Source organism: Notolepis coatsorum (genome assembly GCF_963971535.1).
Source record: "Notolepis coatsorum genome assembly, chromosome: 17".
Classification (NCBI taxonomy): Eukaryota; Metazoa; Chordata; class Actinopteri; order Aulopiformes; family Paralepididae; genus Notolepis; species Notolepis coatsorum.
Genome location: NC_140181.1, coordinates 16,914,724 through 16,938,046, shown reverse-complemented (window position 1 = coordinate 16,938,046; position 23,323 = coordinate 16,914,724). Strand labels below are relative to the sequence as shown.

The window sequence follows — 23,323 nt, the reverse complement described above, 5'->3', positions numbered from 1 at the left end:
TACTTTCTCAAAGCAAAGAGTGACACACTCCAGGCCACGGAGAAATTCCTGGCAGACATAGTCCCATTATGGTAACGTAAGATGCTTGAGGTCCGACAACGGAACCGAGTTCACAAACAGAGTTCCAATCACTGTTGAGGAGGAACAAGATAAGACACGAGACGTCATGTCCATATTCCCCACACCAGAATGGAGTGGCAGAGAGGGAATGGCGCACTCTTTTCGAAATGGCTAGGTGTAAGCTAGTAGACAGTAACTTACCTAAGAGTCTATGGCATTATGCGGTGCAAGAAGCCGCTTACACCAGAAACAGGTGCTTTAATAAGCACACGGTCACCACCCCGTATACAGCACTGACAGGAAAGAAGTGTAATCTAGCTAGAATGCACAAATTTGGATCAGTGTGTTATGCTTACCTGCAGGACAGAGGAAAGCTCGAGTCCAGATGTGAAAAAGGACTCTTTGTAGGGCACGACAAAGGAAGCCCCGCTTTCCTAGTTTATTATCCCGGTAAAAGGTGAGTGCAGAAACACAGGCTAGTCAAGTTTGTCACAAAGACAACATGTGAGAACGAGACACAGACAGAGGAGCCAGAGCTGGAAACAGAGACACCTCATCCCAGTGTACTTAGCACGGTCGTGCAGACAGACAGTCAGCAACCCCCAGAGGGCGATGACGAGGAGCACCCGAGGGTGACGTCACGTGCCCCAAGCAGTGGGAGGTATCCCTCAAGGGAACACAAACCCCCAAAGTATCTGACAGACTATGCCCGGAGAGGAAGTGACGAGGATGACAGTACACTTACCACCATTGATTACTGCTACAGGGTAGTCATTGGGGTACCTCAGACCTTTAAAGAGGCCATAGTGTCCCCTGAATCAAGTAAATGGGAGAGAGCAATGGATGAGGAGATGAGGTCCCTAGAGGACAACCACACCTTTACTCTAACCAAGTTACCAGAGGGCAGACAGACAGTGGGAGAGAAATGGGTGTACTCAATCAAGGAGGGTATTGAAGGCCACGACAAGTACAAAGCGAGATTTGTAGCTAAAGGTTACAGTCAGAGGGAGGGGATAGACTACGGTGAAACATTCTCCCCCACAGCCAATCTGACCAGTGTAAGGGTAGTGATGCAGAAAGCAGCTCAGGACAATTTGATTTGACATCAGATGGATGTGAAGACAGCCTATCTGCACGCACCCATAGATAGGGAGATATATATGGAACAACCTGAAGGTTACGAAAAAAAACGAGAAAAGCTAGTGTGTAAGCTAGAAAAATCCATTTACGGCCTGAAACAGTCTGGGCGAAATTAGAACGAGATGCTTCATACATGTCTCATTGAAGATCACTTCCTACAGAACCCAGTAGACCCCTGTGTTTACTCAAGAGAGTCAAAAGAGTCAGGAAAAGTGATCATCGTCATTTGGGTGGATGATTTGATCATCGCAGCAGACAACACTAGAAACCTAGAACAGGTGAAATGTATGCTCTCCACCAGATTCAAAATGAAAGACCTTGGAAGGTTAAACCATTTTCTAAGCATGGACTTTGAACAGTCTGCCAATTGTGTAAAAAGATCCCAGAAGAGATATGTGGAAAAGATCCTGAAACGTTTTGACATGCAAGAATGTAGATCAAGGGAAACACCATGTGATCAAAAATTAGTTTACCAGGAGGATGCTCAGAAACTGACAGATGTAAAAATGTACAGAGAAGCTGTGGGTAGCCTCATTTATTTGACAACATGTACTCGCCCTGACCTATGTTTTGTAGTGAGTAAATTGTCACAGCATTTAGCTGACCCCACAGAGGAGCATTGGATTACAGCAAAACATGTTTTTCGTTATCTCAAAGGTACAGCAGATAAACAGCTGTTTCAGAAAGAGCAGCGAGGGATTAGGGCTTAAAGCCTATAGTGATGCAAACTGGGCAGCTGACACCACAGATAGAAGAAATACCACAGGATATTGTATGAGTTTGAACACAAACAGCTCACTGGTTTCGTGGAAAACAAAGAAGCAGCCCACAGTGGCACTATCAACTTGTGAAGCCGAATATATGGCTCTAGCTATGACAATACAGGAATGTATTTATTTGGAACAACTGCTCGAAGGGATGGATACCTATGTATATAAGAAGACTGTTGTTTACGAGGACAACCAGGGAACCATTGCGATTGCTAGAAACCCTGTGTGCTGGCAGAGATGTAAACATGTCGATATAAAATATAATTTCATCAGCAGATCTGTCATCAGAGAAGAAAGAATGACACTGATTTACTGTCCAACGGACGACATGGTAGCAGACGCTATGACGAAACCTGCTTACAAATTGAAATTGAAGAGATTTGCAGAGGTCATGTTTGGTGTATAAATATTGCCTGCCATATTCTTTTTGTTCTGAATTGTATTATTTTCTTTGTAAATTGTTTTTGAAGAAGTTATACAGTGTGCTATACAACCCTAAGTGGGAGTGTTAAAGTTAGAGGCTCTATGTAGGATTGCAAGTAACTGTCTAACTGTATATATAACTGTTTCCACTAGAGGATGCTCTAGGCGGAGCCACTAATGCTGCCACCAGGTGGCGAGTATTTAAGGAGATGTCTCCTCCCCCTCTACCTCTTTCCCCACCTGCCTCTCACGGAGAGGAGAACTCATGTGCTGCTGCTTTACCATGTGAATAAATAAACCACGCCAAAGGCTAAAGATAGAAACCATGCCTCTTGACCACATTATTGTCGCCCCATAGCCAGATTCTGTCAACACTGACGAAGTTTGAATCCCAAAAACAGGCTTCGGGGACAGCCTTACCAAACATATTATTTATATTATTCAAATGTCACTCAAACATGTTCCGTTGTGATGTCACAGTATGATGTCATAATCAAACATTCTAGAACATTTGTGATGTCACAGTATGATGTCATAATCAAACATTCGAGAACATGTGTGGTGATGTCACAGTATGATGTCATAATTAAACATTCTAGAACATTTGTGTATCTATTCAACAATTCTCTCAGCAGATCTCATTGTGCATCTTGAAACAGTACTGAACAGTACTGAACAGATAGACTAAACAACATAGATTGAAGTCTGCATTTCTCAACCAAGGTGCCTTGCCTACCGTTTCGCTGTGGAAAGAGACAATACAGAGACAATACAGACCCTCTCCCGTTGGCCGGCGGGTCATTTAGGTGGACATCACTTCAGCAGTCATGAGAGTCTGGGAGCGCCTACCCTTCCTCTTCCTCTTCCTCTTCCTCCTCCTCTTACGTACAAGCCTTGAGGATGACACAGGTGAGAGCAGAAGTTGTCCGGCTGCTAACGGGGGAGATATTAGATTAGATTCAAATGTATTGTCATCATACAGCACAAGTACAGTACAACGAAAATAAGTTTGGCATCCAACCAGATTGCAAATGTAACAGTAAAGTGCAACAGTAATATACAATGTGCAGGTGATTAAACAGGGTATAAAATATATAAATGCCTACTACTGAGTAATAGTGCTAATCAGATGTTATTCTCTAGGACTGTGTGACTGTTAGCATAGGGCTGCATTTGAAATTGCGTTGTACATTCTTGTGACAATGACAATAAAGATCATTCATTCATGTATGTACAGAGTTGTAGTATTAATATGTACAGTGTTACAAAGGATCAGATTAAACCGAATATATATATATTTATTTATTGATATATATTGCATAGTATTTGTATATCGTTTGATATCCCTTGTATATTCCTTGTACATATACACGGAATATCCCTTTAGTCCAGCCCATAATAGTTCATTCTCCTATTGGACAGCGGTCCACCGGCGCCAGGGACCGGCCCCCGGAGCCAAGTTCAAAGTCACCGACACGACATGTCTGTACTTGCCCCGGCCCTGCCCAGGGATACGGCGACAGAAATGAGAGTGGCACTATTTGTGCACCGTGCGTATAAATACGGCGCAGGTGAATGTAGAAGCCTCTTAGCCCCTTACCTCCGTACCCTTCGTCCTTTTAGTATGTTACCCACTAAGTGAAGCCTCACCCACGATACAACGTGCGGTGAAGTATGGCCTGTTTAGCCTCAGAATAGAGCATCGAGACCGTGTGCGAATTAGTAACTGAATTGTCAGAGTTTGGCGCTATATTGTCGAGTGCGACATATTTCTATTGAGTCTTTAATAGTCTATTTGTGTATAGTGTATCGTGCGGTTAGAATTCTATAGTGACCAGCATCTCCAACGCTTTCTCGTATTAGCTAGAGTTCTTATCCAGGCTGGGCCGACCGCATGGCGCTTTCACCCGAGGAGACCTAGGCGAGAACCGTATGGACATGTACACTGGATTAATCTACCCGACGACTACATAGCCCTTTGCGGCTGGAATATATTTGCTTTGGTCCTATGATTTATGGAGCGGATAATCGCCGACGCCTGCACGTGTTGGATTTACCCCGAGAGGAGTCAAGTCGAGTCGGCGCTCTGAGAGCCTGAGGCCGCCTAGCTTTCTTCACTGTAGAGCTACAGTCTACAAGAGAACCAAGCTGTATTCGTCTGTGGATCAAGAGACTACTGCACCGGCTTCTGTACCTGAAGTCTCCCTAGTCATCGTTGACCAGACGTCATACTACCGACAGATCTTCTACCCCCTTGCTGGCTTACAACCAGTGGGAACCCCTTCCAGTATCTCCCGCTATTACTAGTGTACCATAGATATAATTCCCTAAGATTCAGGTTGTATAATTACCTCCTGCGTAACCAGAGAATGGACATTCGTTATTGATTTGCCTACGCATACTCCTTTGCCTTACAAGTGCATTCAAAGAATAATGTAAAGTATCCTATGTACCTTTTGCTCCATTAAATACTTGATTAATACCTTTGACTGGAACCGATTTCATTGTGGGAAGTGTTCATCATATTCATATACCGTGTACTGTATGGCCAGTAATTAAAGTACATAAAGCGGTAGTGGTTTAATGATACCATGCTTATCAATACAGTCAGGGAATTGTACCCCTCAGTTACAATTGGTCCTTCGAGCCGGATAATAACTAGTGTAATATTAATATAGTGGTATTAATATTGAAATGGCCTATGATGAACACTCCACAAAACGGTCCTCCTAAAGTAGATCGCCCGCAGCGTAGACGGCAGCCACCTCAGTACTTAGAGGATTACGTTGCCAGTATACTACCTAGCCTTCTACAGACGGTAAACGCGGAAAAGTAGAAAGTAAAATTATGTCCGACCCTATCAACCAGGCTACCTCGCCAACAGAGGCCCTAGTGGGTTCTAATGTAACTGACCAAGCTCACGGTAGGGACCAGGAGGGAACTGACACGACTTTACCCCCCGCCAAGACCGAAGAAGTAGTCCCCGGAGAGCTCCAGGAGAAAGACAACCCTCCAGAGATGGAACTCTGCCCGGTACAAGAAGAGGAGAGCGCCCAGGAGATAGAGCTCCAGGACTCCCCGCAGGAGAACGCATCTCCAACGAGTACTGCCAGGAGCGGATCACCTCAACCAGCGTCTTCCCCCAGCGAGGCGGACAAGATGCTGGCACAGGCGTTCCTCGCCAGCCTAGCAGCCTCAGCAGAGCGCGATCGACTCCAAGCACAGACGCTTAGTGAGCGCGAACATTCTTCCATGGAAAGAGAACGCCTCCAAGCGCAGCAACGGAGCGACGAAGATCGTATACGTCTAGAGATTAGACACCTTCAGACGGAAGAGAATATGGTAAGAGACCACGCCGAAGCCTAGCGCGCCGCCGCCGAAGCCCAGCGCGCCGCTGCCGGTGCCCAAAGAGAAGCAGAGCGCGACATCGCTCTCACCAAGCGCGAAGCCGAGCGCGACCGATTACAAGCGCAGCTAATGGAGCAGCTGATCGCCAGGGCAACACCCCCTCCCTCCGCACGGGGTTCCAGGGCCTCGTCAAGACACGGGTCAAGGGCACCCTCCCCTAACCGATCAAGCGACCCTGAGCCCGACCACCAGAGAGAGCCTATACCCCCCTCCGAACTCCTTCCCCGACCGGTCCCAGTGAGACCCAGCTACAAGGAAGGAACGGTATATACCGCGGAGAGGCTAAATAGACGACTACAGGATCTAGAGGACCTGACAGAGGAAGAAGAAGAGGGAGAGGAGGAGAGTCAAGCCCGACAGCAGCACAGTACTCCACAGGACCAGGAGGTCCAGTACAGCCCAGGCTCTACCCCCGCGGCTCTGCGCTACAGACCCCCGACTCAATTCACGGGTGAGATTGACGCACGACCAGTCCCGAGGAATAGCACCTGGATACGCTGGCCATGGTACCCTGCCGGTACCAGCCCACCGAGAGGCGTAAGAGGAGACTCGCCTAGGAGGCCTCTCTTCCAACGCTCACCGATGTGCCAGCCATCTACGGCATCATACATTGGCACACCGACGTTTCCAGACTTCACCCATGAGAACAGAGCACAGTACACGGAGCTACGGATGTGCTTAGAGACAATGATGGCTGATGTAGCTGATGAACGCCACAAGTATGCTATCCTATTGAAGCACCTCAAGGTGCCCCGAGCGCACAATATAGCGCTGGCCTATGCCACCTCTACTACCCCATACACAGCGGCTCTAGCAGCACTCGACCAAAGATATGGACGCATATGGGACTACGTAATACAAGAGATAAGGCATATTGACCGCCTACCCCCAGCAACAGACAATCGCTCACTAGACGACCTGTCTATCAAGGTACAATCCCTGGTAGGGATGCTGGGGGCGCAACGAGAAAAGGGTATGCACGAACTATACGCAAACTCTAATGTCGAGAGGATTTTAGAGAAGCTTCCGCCCGCCCGACAAGAGCGCTTCAGGCGGCAAAGAGACCACCGTGATCCTAACGGTCCCGAGCCATCCCTCCTAGACCTAGCCGACTTCCTGGCGAGAGAAGTCAGCAGCCTGCGATTGGATACGTTCGTGCGGAGCACACCAAGCTCCAGAGAGGGACCTAGGAGAGCAAACGATGGCCGAAGATTGGTGACTGTCATGCACCAATCAGAACCAGTACCGAGCAGCAAGAACCACAGTACCCCCTCGATGAAAGAGAAGTGGAAGATGGTGTGCCCGTACTGCGAGAAAGAACACTGGTTGTCACAATGTGACACATTCAAGAAGATGACCGCCGACGAAGTGGGTCAATGGATAAAGTCCAACCGACGCTGTTACCGATGTGCGCGCAGTCACATGGCAGCCGAGTGCCGCTTAAAGAAGAGGTGTAGTCGGTGTGACGGAGCCCACCTAGATGTCCTACACGACAGTAACAGAAGAAAGCCCGCACCCTCAAGCAGCACAAAGGCAAGTGTTATGTACATTGACCCCGCCAGCAGCGGGGGCGCCCGAGTGCTCTTAAAGGTGGTCCGCGTAACACTGAGTTACCAAGACAAGGTCATGGACACTTACGCCGTCCTTGACGACGGGTCAGAGAAGACCCTTCTCCTCGCATCCGCTGCGGCCCAGCTGGGGCTGCGGGGGAGCGAAAACCAGATGACGATTCGGACAATAAGAAGAGATCTAAAGACGATAAAGGGCGAGAATGTCTCCTTCACTATCGCAGCAAGCGGGCAGCCAGAGAGACGGTATAGGATTACTAATGCTTTCACCAGCCAAGAAATAGGCCTGTCGCAGTACACCTACCCCATCGCCAAGCTGATGGATAAATATGTGCACCAGCGTCAACTACCTATCCCGCTCATAGACGGTGCCACCCCGACCCTGCTGATAGGCTCCGACCATGCAGACCTCATAGTCCCGATAGACCGGGTCCACACAGGGCCCAGAGGCTGTCCTGCAGCAGTCGAGACCCGCCTAGGATGGACATTACAAGGCCCCCTCGCTAAGTCTCTTAACCGAACAGCAGCCACTAGCTGCCTCCACTCCAGAGTGACAGAAGAAGACACCACCCTCCTACAGCATGTCGAGAGGCTATGGACACTAGAGACAATGCCCTTTAAGAACGAAAAGAAAGACATTCGTTCCAAGGAAGACATTTACGCCATAGCACTCCTCGAGCAAGGGACAAAGAGAGTCAAAGTCAACGGAGTGATGAGATACGCAACTCCACTCTTGAGGCGAGAGGGTATGCCCACCTTCCACGCCACAAAAGAAGCGACGGAGCGGTATCTATTGAACACAGAGCGGCGCCTAGCCAGAGACCCCGCTCAAGAGACTGTGTACCGCGCTGAGATTAACAAGCGAATCACAGCGGGACACATAAAGAAAATTTACTGGCGACGTCGTGCGCTGCTCCGCGCCTCCCTGATCAAAGACGGCTTTGATCTCCGGCAGCGGGCCAGCAGCGACCCCCCAGTATTGCGCAGCCTCTCCCCAGAGGACAAGCCCCTGCTGCGGTTCCTATGGAGAGAGAGGATCGGGGATGAGCAACCAGCCATCTATCAATGGGAAGTCCTCCCTTTCGGAACCACATGCAGCCCATGCTGTGCTACGTTTGCACTGCAAAAACACATCGCAGAGGACCCAGCAGCTGATGAAGAGGTCCGAAAAAGTGTAGAAAATAGTTTCTACGTGGACAACTGTCTGCAAAACGTCTCGACGCCAGAAGAAGCCGAGGCCCTTCTACTCAAGCTCCGCGCCTCCCTGATCAAAGGCGGCTTTGATCTCAGGCAGTGGGCCAGCAGCGACCCGCAAGTATTGCGCAGCCTCTCCCCCGAGGACAAGGCAGCAAGCAGCGAGACCTGGATGGCGACCATCCCAGGAGAAGCCCAAGAAATGACATTAGGACTAGTCTGGCGCTTCAAAACAGACTCGCTCCATTATAAACACACACCCCTGACCAAGGAGCAGGGAAGGTCGACTGCACTACCGACCACCAGACGGAGTGTATACAGAACACTCGCCAGACAATATGACCCATTGGGATGTATTCTACCTTACACCACCAGGGCAAAGATGATTGTAAGAGCGTTATGGGACAAGGACCAGGGCTGGGACGACCCCATACCCGAACACCTTGCATCCACATGGAGAGAGTGGGAGACGGAACTCAGCTCACTCCCAGGTGTTAACATACACCGCAGCTACTTCCCACCCACAGTGAGGCCGGAGACGTGCCAGATGGACCTGCACGTCTTCAGCGACGCCTCCGAAGTAGCCTACGGCTCGGTGGCCTACTTGCGTGCCCGAGAGGAGGGAGGAGAAATACATACTGCTTTCATCCTGGCTCGCTCAAGAATAGCCCCACGAAAGCAACAATCTATCCCGCGTCTAGAGCTCTGCGCAGCCCTAGCAGGAGCGCACCTCGCCACGTTAATCCAACGTGAACTCACCATTCCGGTGCAAAGAACAATCTTGTGGTCAGACTCCACGACAGTACTCACATGGATCCGGTCTGATTCGTGCAGATACAAGGTCTTCGTGGGGGTCAGAGTCACAGAGATTCAAGAGTTAACAGAAGTAGCAAGCTGGAGGTATGTGGACACAAAACACAACCCAGCTGACGTCATCACCCGGGGAATGTCCCTGGATGACCTCACCCGTCACAACCCATACAGTGACGGACCAGAGTTTCTCAAGCTCCCGGAAGAAGAGTGGCCTACACCCACCCCACGGGAGGCGAGTAAAGAGGAGGCCGAAAACAAGAAATCTGTGTTCTGTGGATTGAACACACTCGTCTCCACAGACCCCGACATAGACGATTGCCTCACCCTAGAGAGTGCGCAGCTAAAGACATTTCTGTGGCACCACCCAGAGGTTCAGCCCACCACTGACATTTCAGCAGCTGACTACGAAGAAGCAGAACTTCTTCTACTACAACGAGCCCAGAGAGACTCGTTCCCCGATGAGCTAGACTGTCTACAGGGAGCAAATCCCGTCCCATCAGACAGCAGACTGCTCCACCTAGCACCCGAGAGCGACGCCCATAGTCTCATCAGAGTGGGTGGTCGTCTGCGGAGAGCCCCAGACTTACCGGATGACGTCAAGTACCTGATAGTCTTGAATAGCCGACACAAGGTCACAGAGCTGATCATAAAGAAATACGACGAGGATGTGCACCACGCAGGGGCAGAGAGAGTCTTCGCGGAGATCAGACGTCGTTATTGGATACTGCAAGGGAGAGAAGCAGTGCGGCGCTTCCAGCGAACCTGTCTAGACTGTCGTAAGTGGCGAGCGCAGCCCAGTATACCCCGGATGGCTGACCTACCTCCCTGTCGCCTCCGACTCGGCGACAAGCCTTTTCACTCCACCGGTATGGACTGTTTCCGCCCGCTGTATATAAAGAAAGGAAGAGGAACCGAGAAGCGGTGGGGTATTGTATTCAAATGCATGACCACCCGAGCGATACATATAGAACTCCTTCCAACCATGAGCACAGACTCATTCCTTATGGCCTTCCGAAGATTCACATCGCGGAAAGGCAAACCGTCTATATTGTTGTCTGATCACGGGACAAACTTCAAAGGCGGAGAAAGAGAGCTGAGAGAGAGCTTCCAAGCTACGGGCCCAGAACTTAAGACCCACCTCGCTCCATCCCAGATTGACTTCCAGTTTAATCCCCCGAACGCACCTCACTTCGGTGGAACTTGGGAACGAGAAGTACGTTCAATAAAGACAGCCCTGTACGCCGTGCTTGGGGCCCAGACCGTGGCGGAAGAAGTCCTAATGACAGTCCTCACGGAGATCGAGGGAGTATTGAACTCAAAGCCCCTCGGTTACGTCTCAAGTGATGTAGCAGATGTCGACCCAGTCACCCCCAACACACTCTTGATGGGGCGGCTGGACCCCGCGCTACCCCAGACAATGTACAGGCCTGAAGAAGCGAACGGCCGAAGAATGTGGAGGTACAGTCAAGTATTGGCTGACAAGTTTTGGAACAGCTTCCTACTCCACTACCTACCGTCTCTACAGACCCGCCAGAAATGGGTGAAAGAGAGAGACAATTTGACAGAAGGAACAGTCGTCATGATTATCGACCAGTCACTACCCCGAGCTATGTGGCCGGCTGGCCGCGTAAGCAAAGTGATCACCGGTGCCGACGGAAAGGTCCGAGCAGCCGAAGTGCTCGTCCAAGGGCGGACCTACACCCGACCCGTGGCGAGGCTAATAGAACTGCCAAGGCTCCCCGATACCATCGATGACGACCATGACCCCATGACTTTGTGAACTGACCGATCCCTCACAACAGACATTGAGTAGTGGACAGTGCGGTTAATCTGTCTCTGCTTAGCTAATTAGGTGGGACTAATTAGGGGGCGGCTGTTACAAAGGATCAGATTAAACCGAATATATATATATTTATTTATTGATATATATTGCATAGTATTTGTATATCGTTTGATATCCCTTGTATATTCCTTGTACATATACACGGAATATCCCTTTAGTCCAGCCCATAATAGTTCATTCTCCTATTGGACAGCGGTCCACCGGCGCCAGGGACCGGCCCCCGGAGCCAAGTTCAAAGTCACCGACACGACATGTCTGTACTTGCCCCGGCCCTGCCCAGGGATACGGCGACAGAAATGAGAGTGGCACTATTTGTGCACCGTGCGTATAAATACGGCGCAGGTGAATGTAGAAGCCTCTTAGCCCCTTACCTCCGTACCCTTCGTCCTTTTAGTATGTTACCCACTAAGTGAAGCCTCACCCACGATACAACGTGCGGTGAAGTATGGCCTGTTTGGCCTCAGAATAGAGCATCGAGACCGCGTGCGAATTAGTAACTGAATTGTCAGAGTTTGGCGCTATACCGTCGAGTGCGACATATTTCTATTGAGTCTTTAATAGTCTATTTGTGTATAGTGTATCGTGCGGTTAGAATTCTATAGTGACCAGCATCTCCAACGCTTTCTCGTATTAGCTAGAGTTCTTATCCAGGCTGGGCCGACCGCATGGCGCTTTCACCCGAGGAGACCTAGGCGAGAACCGTATGGACATGTACACTGGATTAATCTACCCGACGACTACATAGCCCTTTGCGGCTGGAATATATTTGCTTTGGTCCTATGATTTATGGAGCGGATAATCGCCGACGCCTGCGCGTGTTGGATTTACCCCGAGAGGAGTCAAGTCGAGTCGGCGCTCAGAGAGCCTGAGGCCGCCTAGCTTTCTTCACTGTAGAGCTACAGTCTACAAGAGAACCAAGCTGTATTCGTCTGTGGATCAAGAGACTACTGCACCGGCTTCTGTACCTGAAGTCTCCCTAGTCATCGTTGACCAGACGTCCTACTACCGACAGATCTTCTACCCCCTTGCTGGCTTACAACCAGTGGGAACCCCTTCCAGTATCTCCCGCTATTACTAGTGTACCATAGATATAATTCCCTAAGATTCAGGTTGTATAATTACCTCCTGCGTAACCAGAGAATGGACATTCGTTATTGATTTGCCTACGCATACTCCTTTGCCTTACAAGTGCATTCAAAGAATAATGTAAAGTATCCTATGTACCTTTTGCTCCATTAAATACTTGATTAATACCTTTGACTGGAACCGATTTCATTGTGGGAAGTGTTCATCATATTCATATACCGTGTACTGTATGGCCAGTAATTAAAGTACATAAAGCGGTAGTGGTTTAATGATACCATACTTATCAATACAGTCAGGGAATTGTACCCCTCAGTTACATACAGTGATACAAGTATAAATACACTATGGTAGTAAGTCCTACTGGCCAGCAGCGTAACTAGTAAGAGTAGTTAAGGGATATGTACAGATATAGATATAGTATCTACAGACATGTAAAAAGTTCTGTATGAGCCCCTGAGAGTGTGCTTCATACAGTAAAAAAAAGTAAGAAAGTAAGTAAAACGTAAGTAAAGAGGAATATACAATATATACAATATACAGTAAAAATTAGTAAAGAGTGAGGTACAATGCAGAAAATGAGGTACAACATGTTGAGGTAAGGTGCAAATGCAAATGCGGTATGAATGTAGTGCAAATCTCTTTAATAAATAGATCAATATAATGTAGTGTTAAAGTGTTTAAAGTGAGTGTTAAGGTGAGTGTTTGTTTAAAAGTGAGTGTGTGCATGTGGATGTGTGTGCAATGAGCGTAGATGATGGGTTGTTACATGGAGTCATTGATATAGATAGATATATATACGGTAAGAATAAGTATATATTGTACATGCTATCATACTGTAGGTACAGTAGCTACGTCGTCACGTGCAAGAACGCAGCTGTGAAAAGTGAGTGTAGTGCTGCAGGTTGCTCACACCATGTTGTGAAATCCCCATTATTCCATCTTTAATTGTCGCAGCTGAGGCAGGGAATGTGACACATTCACACCAAACAAGCAACACTTGCTAATTAATAGCATAGTCATGCGATAAGCAGCTTCATTAGCTCCAATTTTATACTACTAACAGACATGGTTGACAGACACAAGGCAACCAGGTGAACACTAACTGGCTGCCATTCTTCCGGGCAAGAGATGACAGAGATTCACTCTTTGCAAAGCGCTGGGGTTAGTATTGTCTGAGTAGTGAGTAGTAGGTAGTAGTAGTAGTAAGTAGTAGGTAGTCGATGGCCGGCCTAGTTATAGTTGAAAGGTGGGGGTGCATAATTTTTTTTTGTTTTTTTTTTTATATTATGTAATAATAATGTCCAATAATAATAATAATAATAATAATAATAATAATAATAATAATAATATAATAATAATAATAATAATAGAATAATAATAATAATAATAGTTAATAATAATAATAATAATAATAATAATAATAATAATAATAATAATAATAATAATAATAATAATAAGTAATAATAATAATAATAATAATAATAATAATAATAATAATAATAATAATAATAGATAATAATAATAATAATAATAATAATAATAATAATATAATAATAGTATAATAATAATAATAAATAATAATAATAATAATAATAATAATAATAATAATAATAATAATAATAATAATAATGATAATAATAATAATAATAATAATAATAATAATAAATAATAATAATAATAATAATAATAATAATAATAATAATAATAATAATAATAATAATAATAATAATAATATAATAATAATAATTATGAATTCTGAAAAGCCCTGATGATGGTACCTAAAAAAAGAAAAGAAAATATATATAAGTATATTTATAGTAGTCTATATCAGGTATACTATATAAGTGAATATATATATATATATATATATATATATATATACTATATATATATATATATATAAATATATATATATATAGTATATAATATAAATAATAATAATAATAATAATAATAATAATAATAATAATAATAATAATAATAATAATAATAATAATAATATTAATAATAGATATAATAATAATAATAATAATAATAATAATAATAATAATAATAATAATAATAGATGTAATAATAATAAATAATATATAATAATAATACTAATATTAATAATAATAATAGATAATTATTATTATGTATTATTATTATTATTATTATTAATATATATATATATATATATATATATATATATAATATATATATATATTTTTATTTTTTTTTTTTTTTTTTTATGTACATTCAGGGCTTTTCAGAAAATATTCGGGCTTGAGCCACCCCCTAGCCCCCGCCCCTGATTCTCACACGGATTTTGGTGTCAAAATTCGGTTATTGAGCATACAGGCAACTGTTTTGGTGTGATAGTTTGGTTTTTGAAAAGACAATGTGAGGTGTGTATGTCGCTTGAGAAAAGTGTTTTGTGTTTAGAGTTTTGGGAAAAGGGAGCCAGGGAGGGCAGTTTCGTGAAATGTGTTTTGTAGCGATTGAGGAAAAAACTGTACTGCTTTGTTCCATCCCCCGTCCAGTGGCAGAGGACATCGGTGTTCACCAGATGCACCGTCTGGCGGAGCTACTGTCGCCCAAGCAGTGTGAGAACCTCCTGTTGCGCCTCTCCCGGGCCGGAGGAGAGCATCGACAACGAGCTGTCGCGCCTGTCTGAGGAGCGGAACAACCTGCACCTGGGATCTCGCATCAGGAGGGAGGCCTCCTCTGCTGCTGGTGCTGGTGGTGGGTCCCTCACTCACACAACAACACCTGCACGTAGGGCTGGGCGATTAATCGATTTAATCGATTAATTTGAGTTCATGATTTAGGACGATTAAAAAGAAAATGATTTTTTTTTATACTTTTTTTTTTTTTTTTTTTTTCAAGAGTTACCTTTTACAAAAAGTGATGTTTGGTGAAAGTTAGATTTGCACTTTATTAATCCCAATAGGGAAATTCATTCTTGTTCGATGATCAAGAGGCCCCTTTTATTTGTTTTAAGTGAAGTTTGGTGAAAAAGCAAGTTATTGCACTATTAATCCCAATAGGGACATTGATTTGATTTTGATTTGAAGTCTTTATTTCGAACATGCAATGAATACAACAAACAATAACAAAAAAGAAAAACACATTCATCTTTGTTTGATCAAGAGTAACCTTTTATATATACAGTCTATATATATATATATATATATATATATATATATATATATATATTATATATATAAAATTATTAAAAAAAATTAAGTGAAGATTGGTGAAAGTTAGGTTTGCATTTCATTCATCTTGGTTTGATAATTTTTTTGTGTCAAATAAAAACAAAGCTTATTTGAATGATTTCCTTGGCGTTTCTAGTTTTTAAGAGAAAAAATCGATTAAAATCGTAAATCGGATGTGGTGTGAAAAAATCTGAGATTTTATATTTTTAGGCCATATCGCCCAGCCCTACCTGCACGCTTGTACCACTTTAGACACAGGGGTTCTCAAACTTTTTCATACCACGCCCCCATTTTATTTAGGATATATTTTTTGGGGACCCCACACTTAATGTATCGCGTAATTTCAAACGTGGAATTAAGGAATATCAAAATAAAAGCACACGTTGTTGAACATTTAATTATTTAATATGTTTTTATAAAATGAGGCATATTTAGCCAAAATATGTTGCCAGAACAGTAAAAAAAAAATGTAATAATAATTTTTTACTTGCCAATGCGCAATTTGGGTCGCGACCCGTAGTTTGAGAACCACTGCTTTAGACACAGGACACACGCAGGAGTCTTCCCAAAGCAGGACTACTGATGTAGGGTCAGTGACCATGCAGGAGTTTTTGTCTTTGTGACTTTGTTCAAATGAACAAACAGGGCTATAAAGGTACACGTATCCGTACCGAACCGTTTCAGTGTGTACCGTACCGTACCGAACGACTGTGTACCGAACGAATACAATGGTATTCGTAACCACTAACGACCGCCCACCGGGGGCTGTTTTTTTCACAATCTAATATAATTATTATAATCTTTTTTTCTTTACAAGTCGATTATTAATTTCAATATAGAATATTCGTTGACAGCCCTACAAGTACAATTAGTTACTGCACACTACATCACCCCTGAGTGGAACATGGAAAGCCTAACTTTCCCCCACTGTACCGAAAACCCGTACCGAACCTTGACTTCAAAACCGAGGTACCTACCGAACCGTGGTTTTTGTGTGCCGTTACACCCCACTGGGGGCTACATTTTGTGAATATTGGAGCCAGAATGCTGTGTGTTCAGTACTGGAAAAGGTGTATAGATACGGGATAAGATAAGATATTCCTTTATTGATCCCCTTTGGGGAAATTGGGGGTTGTGTTGTGGTGTGTTATGGTGTGTAACAAGGCAGAAGATGAATTTCCAATCCAAATGTCATTGTCTGCGAGAGTCCACCGAGCGGTGTGACATGTCCACCCGGCCCTCACACCCACCCCGCCGCGGGGGAGGCGCTAAGATCGAGCTGGGCCGTCTGTCGGAGGGGTATCTGTCCGAGGCTCACATAATAAAGGTCAGTGAAGTCCACGACCACAACACTAGAGGGAGTTCCACAAATCATGTTCAACCCAGATTCGGCTCAAACAAGGGACTAAACACGTTTCGCAATCATGCCACAACAATGTGGAACGCCCTACCCACAGCTGTAAAATAATGTGAATCCCTACCCTCCTTCAAAACCGCTCTCACCTACGGGAGGCTGCCATTCGAAACTGGCCCCGGTAAATGTCCAAACCCCCAAACTCTGTCTGTAAATAGACAGTACTGTATATTTGTATGTCGTGTGTCATAAATGTTATGATGAATTGAAAATGGGGGACCCTGATGTAAACAAGATGAAAGTCTTTCTCTGGTCTGCATCCCCTTAACAATTGTGTGTATTGAGCCGTACTGTAATTGTACCCATTCTGCAATCTGTTAATAAAATGTTCAATCAATCAATGCTGTGTGTTTACCAGACAGGGGCGCCGGACAGCAGTGTCGGACGGCACTGACAGAGTGGCTGAAGGTGAACGGAAAGGAGACATTCTACGACAGGCTTTCCCGCGCCTTACAGCACGTCGGCAGGACCGACATCGCCCTGGGTGAGAAAACTGATGAGCGGGATTTCAGATTCCTTTATTGTCACTTATTTCGGTACTTTACAGCAAGAACAGTGACATTCTATTTATTGTGGTCCTCGACCATAGCAGCTTCCATCTTAATAATAACATAGATTCTTAATAATAAAATAAGATAAAAATACAATGCATTTAGCATAGAATAAAATAAGATGACTAAAATAATGATTACTATACAGTTCTAAAAGTGTGTATCAGGATGTAGATATTATACTAACTGTATGATATGATATGATATGATATGATATGATATGATATGATATTAGCATTTATAATGCACCCCCCAGCCAATTTTTACATCGGTCCGGGGCGCAGCCTGGGGAAAGAAAAGAATATGAATAAATGGACAGGACAAAGAAACAGGGAACATACGGTTATCCTATAACCATAGTTGTATGAGTATAGCGAGCGCTCTGCTCTAGTGGAACCCTATCCCTTTATCAATCTAATACTGAATAAAAATCTTCACATGTACACACCCATCCGCCTGGCCACACCCACATCCGCTCCTCTACATAAGCGGGGACGTGGCCATACTAACAGCTCCTTCCCAAGTCTTTCACCACCGAAGGTGAAGACTACGGGGTCCTCAGTGAGTCAGAGCAGAGCGCTCGCTATACTCATATAACTATGGTTATAGGATAACCGTATGTTATATTATCGTATAGCTTACGCTCTGCTCTAGTGGAACACAGGAGCTGAGCAGAGCGGAAGCTCAACAAATGTACCCACTGAGGCCCCCCACAACCATCAGAACCGGGGAGGACCCGAGCCCCCGGACCCCCCTAGAGGGGGACGGGAGGGAATTGGATCCGACTGTGCGAAGAGGGTTTAGCAACTCAAACGCACAGGGTGAGCAGATCGTGGGACTTACCTTCACACAGAAGGACCCGCGACTACTCAGGCGCGCATCCCACATGCCACTAGGGAACGAACGGGAAGAAAAAAAACCTGTTACAGCCCCTAACATCACGGGGTCAAAGGTCAAAAACCCAACCCCGTGGCAAGGCCATAGCAGCGGAGCGCGGAGAAGGACCCAGCCCCAGGAACAGCCTGAGGGTCAAGACCCCCCGGAAAGGGGTCTGGTGAGGCCAACGATGCCGTAGCACTAGTGATACCACCCCCCACATCGCCAGCGTATCGGACAGGGCCCAATCCAAGAGCAGGCCCTTCCCCCCTACAGCACGCCGCCCCCTGAAGCACTCTACAGAGGCTACACCCCCACAACACTGTGGGGCCAGTCGGCGCACCGGGGAGACAACCCCCAAAGAGGTTGATCCCTCAATCCTGGCAACAGGTCAAGAGCGTAACTCGACCTGTGACCGGAGCACTGCGGACTAGACAGGCGCCTAAGGGGTCTACTGTGAACAGCACCCCAGCGGAAGGGGCGTTCGGTATGCTGTGCACCATGTCGCAGCCTCCACAAAACCCGACCCCCTAGAGAGGCCGAGGCAGAGAAGGCTGACACGATTGGCAGACGCCATGAAAAGTGCAGGGGCACACTCGCAGGCAGACGGGGTCAAGCCCGGCCTAAACCCGAGAGTCGACTCCGCTACCAACACACCGGGGAACCAACCACCCCCCTATGTTTAGTTTAACAGGAGGCGGTTGTTCCCTTAACCCCCCCAAGAAAAAACTCCGAAACACAACTGTGCGTATACACCGGCTATACAGGCAGTACAAGCGTTTCAGTTTTCAAGAAGGGGTTAACCCAGGCCAACAGGTCGACGAGAACGAGTCTGGACCTGGGCCCGGCGGACCGGGACGTACACAGGGATGCCAGAGGGGTACAATAGAACCACCTCGACAGCCCCCTCCCAGCCCCGCCAAGCAGGGGAAGGGAGGGGCGAAAAAGAATGGAGAAGGACCAGGCTCCTTAGCACAGCGCAAGGTACAACACAATATGGACCAAGCAACTGCGAAGGATAACACGTAGTGATGTAATCACGAACACACCTCCATAACATCAACCCCCGCGACGCCCGGGCCAACCTGGCATTTTCCCCCGGAAAAAAACAAAGTCCTTCAGGGTACCAGAACAGCAGATCTGCGCCCCGGCGGACAACGGATTAACTGACCTGGTCCGGCACGACCAGAACCAGTCCCGTGTCCTAATCACGCCACCATCCCCAGTCCTAAGAGGGGGGTAGGTACGCGTGTCGATCTAAAACATCACAGAGGGCGCCACCAAGACGGTCAGAACATGAACGCACCACGCCCGGTGGCCCACCCCATGGGCGTGAGACCCCTCCACCAATGTTTCGATCTACTCCGTCATCTCCCCCAGAGATGAGCAAGAATTTGTAGAGACTAACCTAGTACACTGGCGCTCGGAAGAGATAAAATTTCCATCCCAGTTGCTCTATACAAAAAAAAATTCTATAATGAGCAACCAAGGCACGCCAGCCCATGCGTGGTTCCACACTGAAGCACCCAGGGCCAGCGCTATGTACACGTCGAGACCCAAAACACATCAATGGTAATTCTAACAAGAACCCAGATAACGTTCCCTCCATGCCGCCTGGGACGAGCGGCAGGAAGCTGGCCAAAAGACACAGATATGGGCCCCATATGACGCGTCTGAGGGAAAGAAACCCTGTCAACACCTCTCTGTATAAAGAGAGGGGACAGGAAACCCCCAGAGAGACCTCCCACGTGAGTAATAATTGAAAAGATATATGTAAACATTGAGCTACGTGACCAAAAGCTCAACACATATGCAATAGAGAGCAGAGCAGAAAACAAAGTTTCCACGCACCGCATAACTCAATCTTGACAATGACAGCAGGTCCACAACATGGAGCCTGAAAAAAACTCACGGAAGCCTCACGACCAATAGAAACGCGCCCAGTGACGTATTCTATGGCCGGGGAAATTCCGTGACCCTCTAACAGTTGTGGACTCGATGCCATGTTTCCCAAACGTAACAGAATACACACAACCCCCTCAGATAAAAAAGGTAAAGTTCACTCTTACTACTGCAAGAAGAACACAGTCTTTTACATGATGAGGGAAGACAAGTCTTTCGACTGAGTGCTAGCCACAGGCCTTGCTAAGCCCACATATATATAGTGATCAGAATTTTTTTTCAAGAAAACTGTCCTACTCCCTAAGCAACACACAACCCCACAGCTAGGTGAGGGTTTATGCATCGTATCCCCAATATATAGTGAATAAACACATTTTGTAACAAAAAACAGTCCCTCACCAGGAGGGACTTTTTATTTAATAACAAAATCATATGTTGGGGGGGGGGGGGGGGGGGCTAACAGGGGAGTCACTAGCGGTGCCTGCCGGCCCGGAGGAACGGTTCTGGGGAGCCTGGTCGCGTCGATCCCTACCGTTACCTCCGGGCGTGGGGCGGCTGGCTGCAGCGGATGAGGCACTCCCTCCACTCCTGGCCTTCTTCGCCGAAGGTCCAGTAGCGGCGGTGGTGGTGGCAGAGGCAACGGTCGCGGTCCTCTGCCGGCGTTGCTTTTTCCGGACATCACAGTGGCATCGGGTCGGGGGAAATGGCGTTGGAGCACAGAGCGCTCCTCCTCCATCTCTGCAGGCTGCCGCCATCTGCTGCATGGCCGACCCGAATAGCCCAGCATCGGAGAAGGGGGCCGTGAGCAGCGGAATCCTCTTCTGCTCCGGCACCCGCGCCTGCTCCAGCCAAAGGTGGCGCTGGGATAGAGTGGCCAGGGCGCGCTCCTTCCCCGTGGCTATCGCCTGCAGCTGGGTCAGGTGCAGGATGGCTCCAGCCGCCTGGGCATGAAGATATTGTTGATGGTCATCCAATACCGACACGCCCACCATCATCCCCAACATGTAGCGCGCTAGCTGTGCAATGTTGGAAGTCGCAGCTAGGCTCTGAGTCGCGGCAATGTACACCTGGTCACTCCAATTAGCCATCTGCCTAGCCGATTTCCCTTGGGGAACCGGCTTTCACAACGGCTCCCACACCATTTCGGGACAAAGTATGGATACCATCAGGCTATCTAGCCGAGGCACCCCGTCCTTTAGCCCTGGACCAAACCCGCCACCCGCGTGACTGGCACGTAGGCGGGGGTAAGGCCAACAATGCGGGAGATTACCTGTCCCTGTTTCACGTAGGCCTCCATTGATAGGAAGAATGGGCAGACAACGCCCGTCTCTCTCACAGGACGACGTTGCCAGAGATGACCTATCATGTCATCAGGAACAGGTGCAGGCAGAGGCTAAGGCAACGCCACGCCATTAGCGGCTGCGGCGGCCACCATGAGCTCGGGGAACAAGGCAAGCAACTCCCCTTGCGTACCTCCCTCCATGTCACTTGCGTCCCTCACGTACGGGAGGCTGCCATGGGCGCCACCATCCGACGCGGCAGATAGCTGGGCATCTTGTCTCAGGGTCGGAGGTTCTAACCCAACACCGGAGAACAAGGAACCCCAAGGAGACGCAACACTCCCTGCCACTCCCCGAGGGGGAGAGTGATACGTCTCCACTGGGGCTTTGAACAAGAGAGCTCTTGCCTCCTCCATATGATCCTCAGTCTCAGGCGATTTTCTCGATGGCTCTCTCTGGTGCACAAAGCTCTGCTTAAACTGGTTCCCTCGTACCTAAGTGTGCTTCTGTGCACAAAGCAATATAAGTATGCCCTTCATTCTCAAGCTGTTCTAACACTGGAAGTTCCCCATATGAGAACTGAATTGGGAAAAAGGGCTTTTAAATATGCTGCTCCTTCATCTTGGAACAAGATACAGGAGGACCTAAAATTACCAGGACTGGTCACCCTCTGAGAATTCAAAGCCATTTTAAAATCCTACGAACTCAGTTCCCTTGGTCAGTGCAACTGTGTTTGATCATTTGCCTGTTTGATAACTTGCCTGAAATTGGAGCTTGATGTAAATGTTTTATCTGTATTTTATTGTGATGTTCTTTTTTATGTTGAAACTTTCTGCTGCCTTGCTTGGCCAGATCGCTCTTGAAAAAGAGATTTTAATCTCAATGATGCTTATCTGGTTAAATAAAGGATTTGATTGATTGAGTCTCCATCGGAAATGGAGACGAGGCAAGAGAACTCTCGTCCGACTCCAGCACAACATCAAAGCCCGGCCATTCGCCCCTGCTGCTTGCCGCCTTACGACGAGAGCGAGCAGAGGCGAAGAGTCTGCGTCGCAAATCCCCTGCCACCAGAGGAGCTGTCGGCCTATCGGCCGACTGTCCACTGACGGGGGAACCAGGGCCGGAACCAGGCCATCTCACGGGAGATGGAGGCTCAACGGCCCCTCGGAGAGGCAAACTCACCACCGGGCGCCGCCCGGGCATATCTGACCGCCACGACCACGGAGCCAGAGACGCCCCACGACGCACGGAGGATGCGGCAATGGAGAAACGCTGGTGAAGGGTGCAGGGGCGTCGTTCTGGTATGGCAAGGTATGGCACTCGCCATACTTTGGCAAAATTAAATTAAAAAAATATATATATATATAAATTTATAATTGCAATTTTTTATGTTGATTTAGAATTTGAATGTCAACATTATGAACGAAGCTTTGAACTATTCGGTACAGCCCTAGCATGTTTTGATATTGTCAATTATCTCACTTTTACCAGGTGACTTTTACTGTGGCTAACTGAAATATGCCAAAAAATAAAGGAAAATGGACATAGGGACGTTTTTTTATCAAAGGGCAGCAGAGACAAGTGATACAGGGACACAGGTAAGGTCTTACAATGGCTTAGTGATTATAACAGTGCAGTTCAGCATTCAGTAACCCATACTTTTTGTGAATGTGTTTTTGATACTACATTCTGTTGAACACACACCTCAAAACCGTACCTAAGGAAAATTGGCTCAATTGCAAGAAAAATAATAGACAGTTATGATATTACATTCTGCATAATTCGTATGCAAAATA

The 23,323-nt window shown here is 46.7% G+C and overlaps 1 protein-coding gene across 1 annotated transcript in view; it reads left to right on the top strand.

Moving 5' to 3' along the window:
* Window positions 1–3,220: 3,220 nt before the first annotated feature.
* tmdd1 (transmembrane and death domain 1) overlaps window positions 3,221–23,323 on the top strand; it is a gene marked incomplete at both ends in the record, with an annotated part of 37,454 nt that continues 17,351 nt past the window's right edge. The window contains 3 exons of the mRNA XM_084333355.1: window positions 3,221–3,302; window positions 14,827–14,889; window positions 17,277–17,402. Coding sequence (XP_084189481.1) covers window positions 3,221–3,302; window positions 14,827–14,889; window positions 17,277–17,402 — 271 coding nt within the window. The remainder of the gene's footprint in view (window positions 3,303–14,826; window positions 14,890–17,276; window positions 17,403–23,323) is intronic.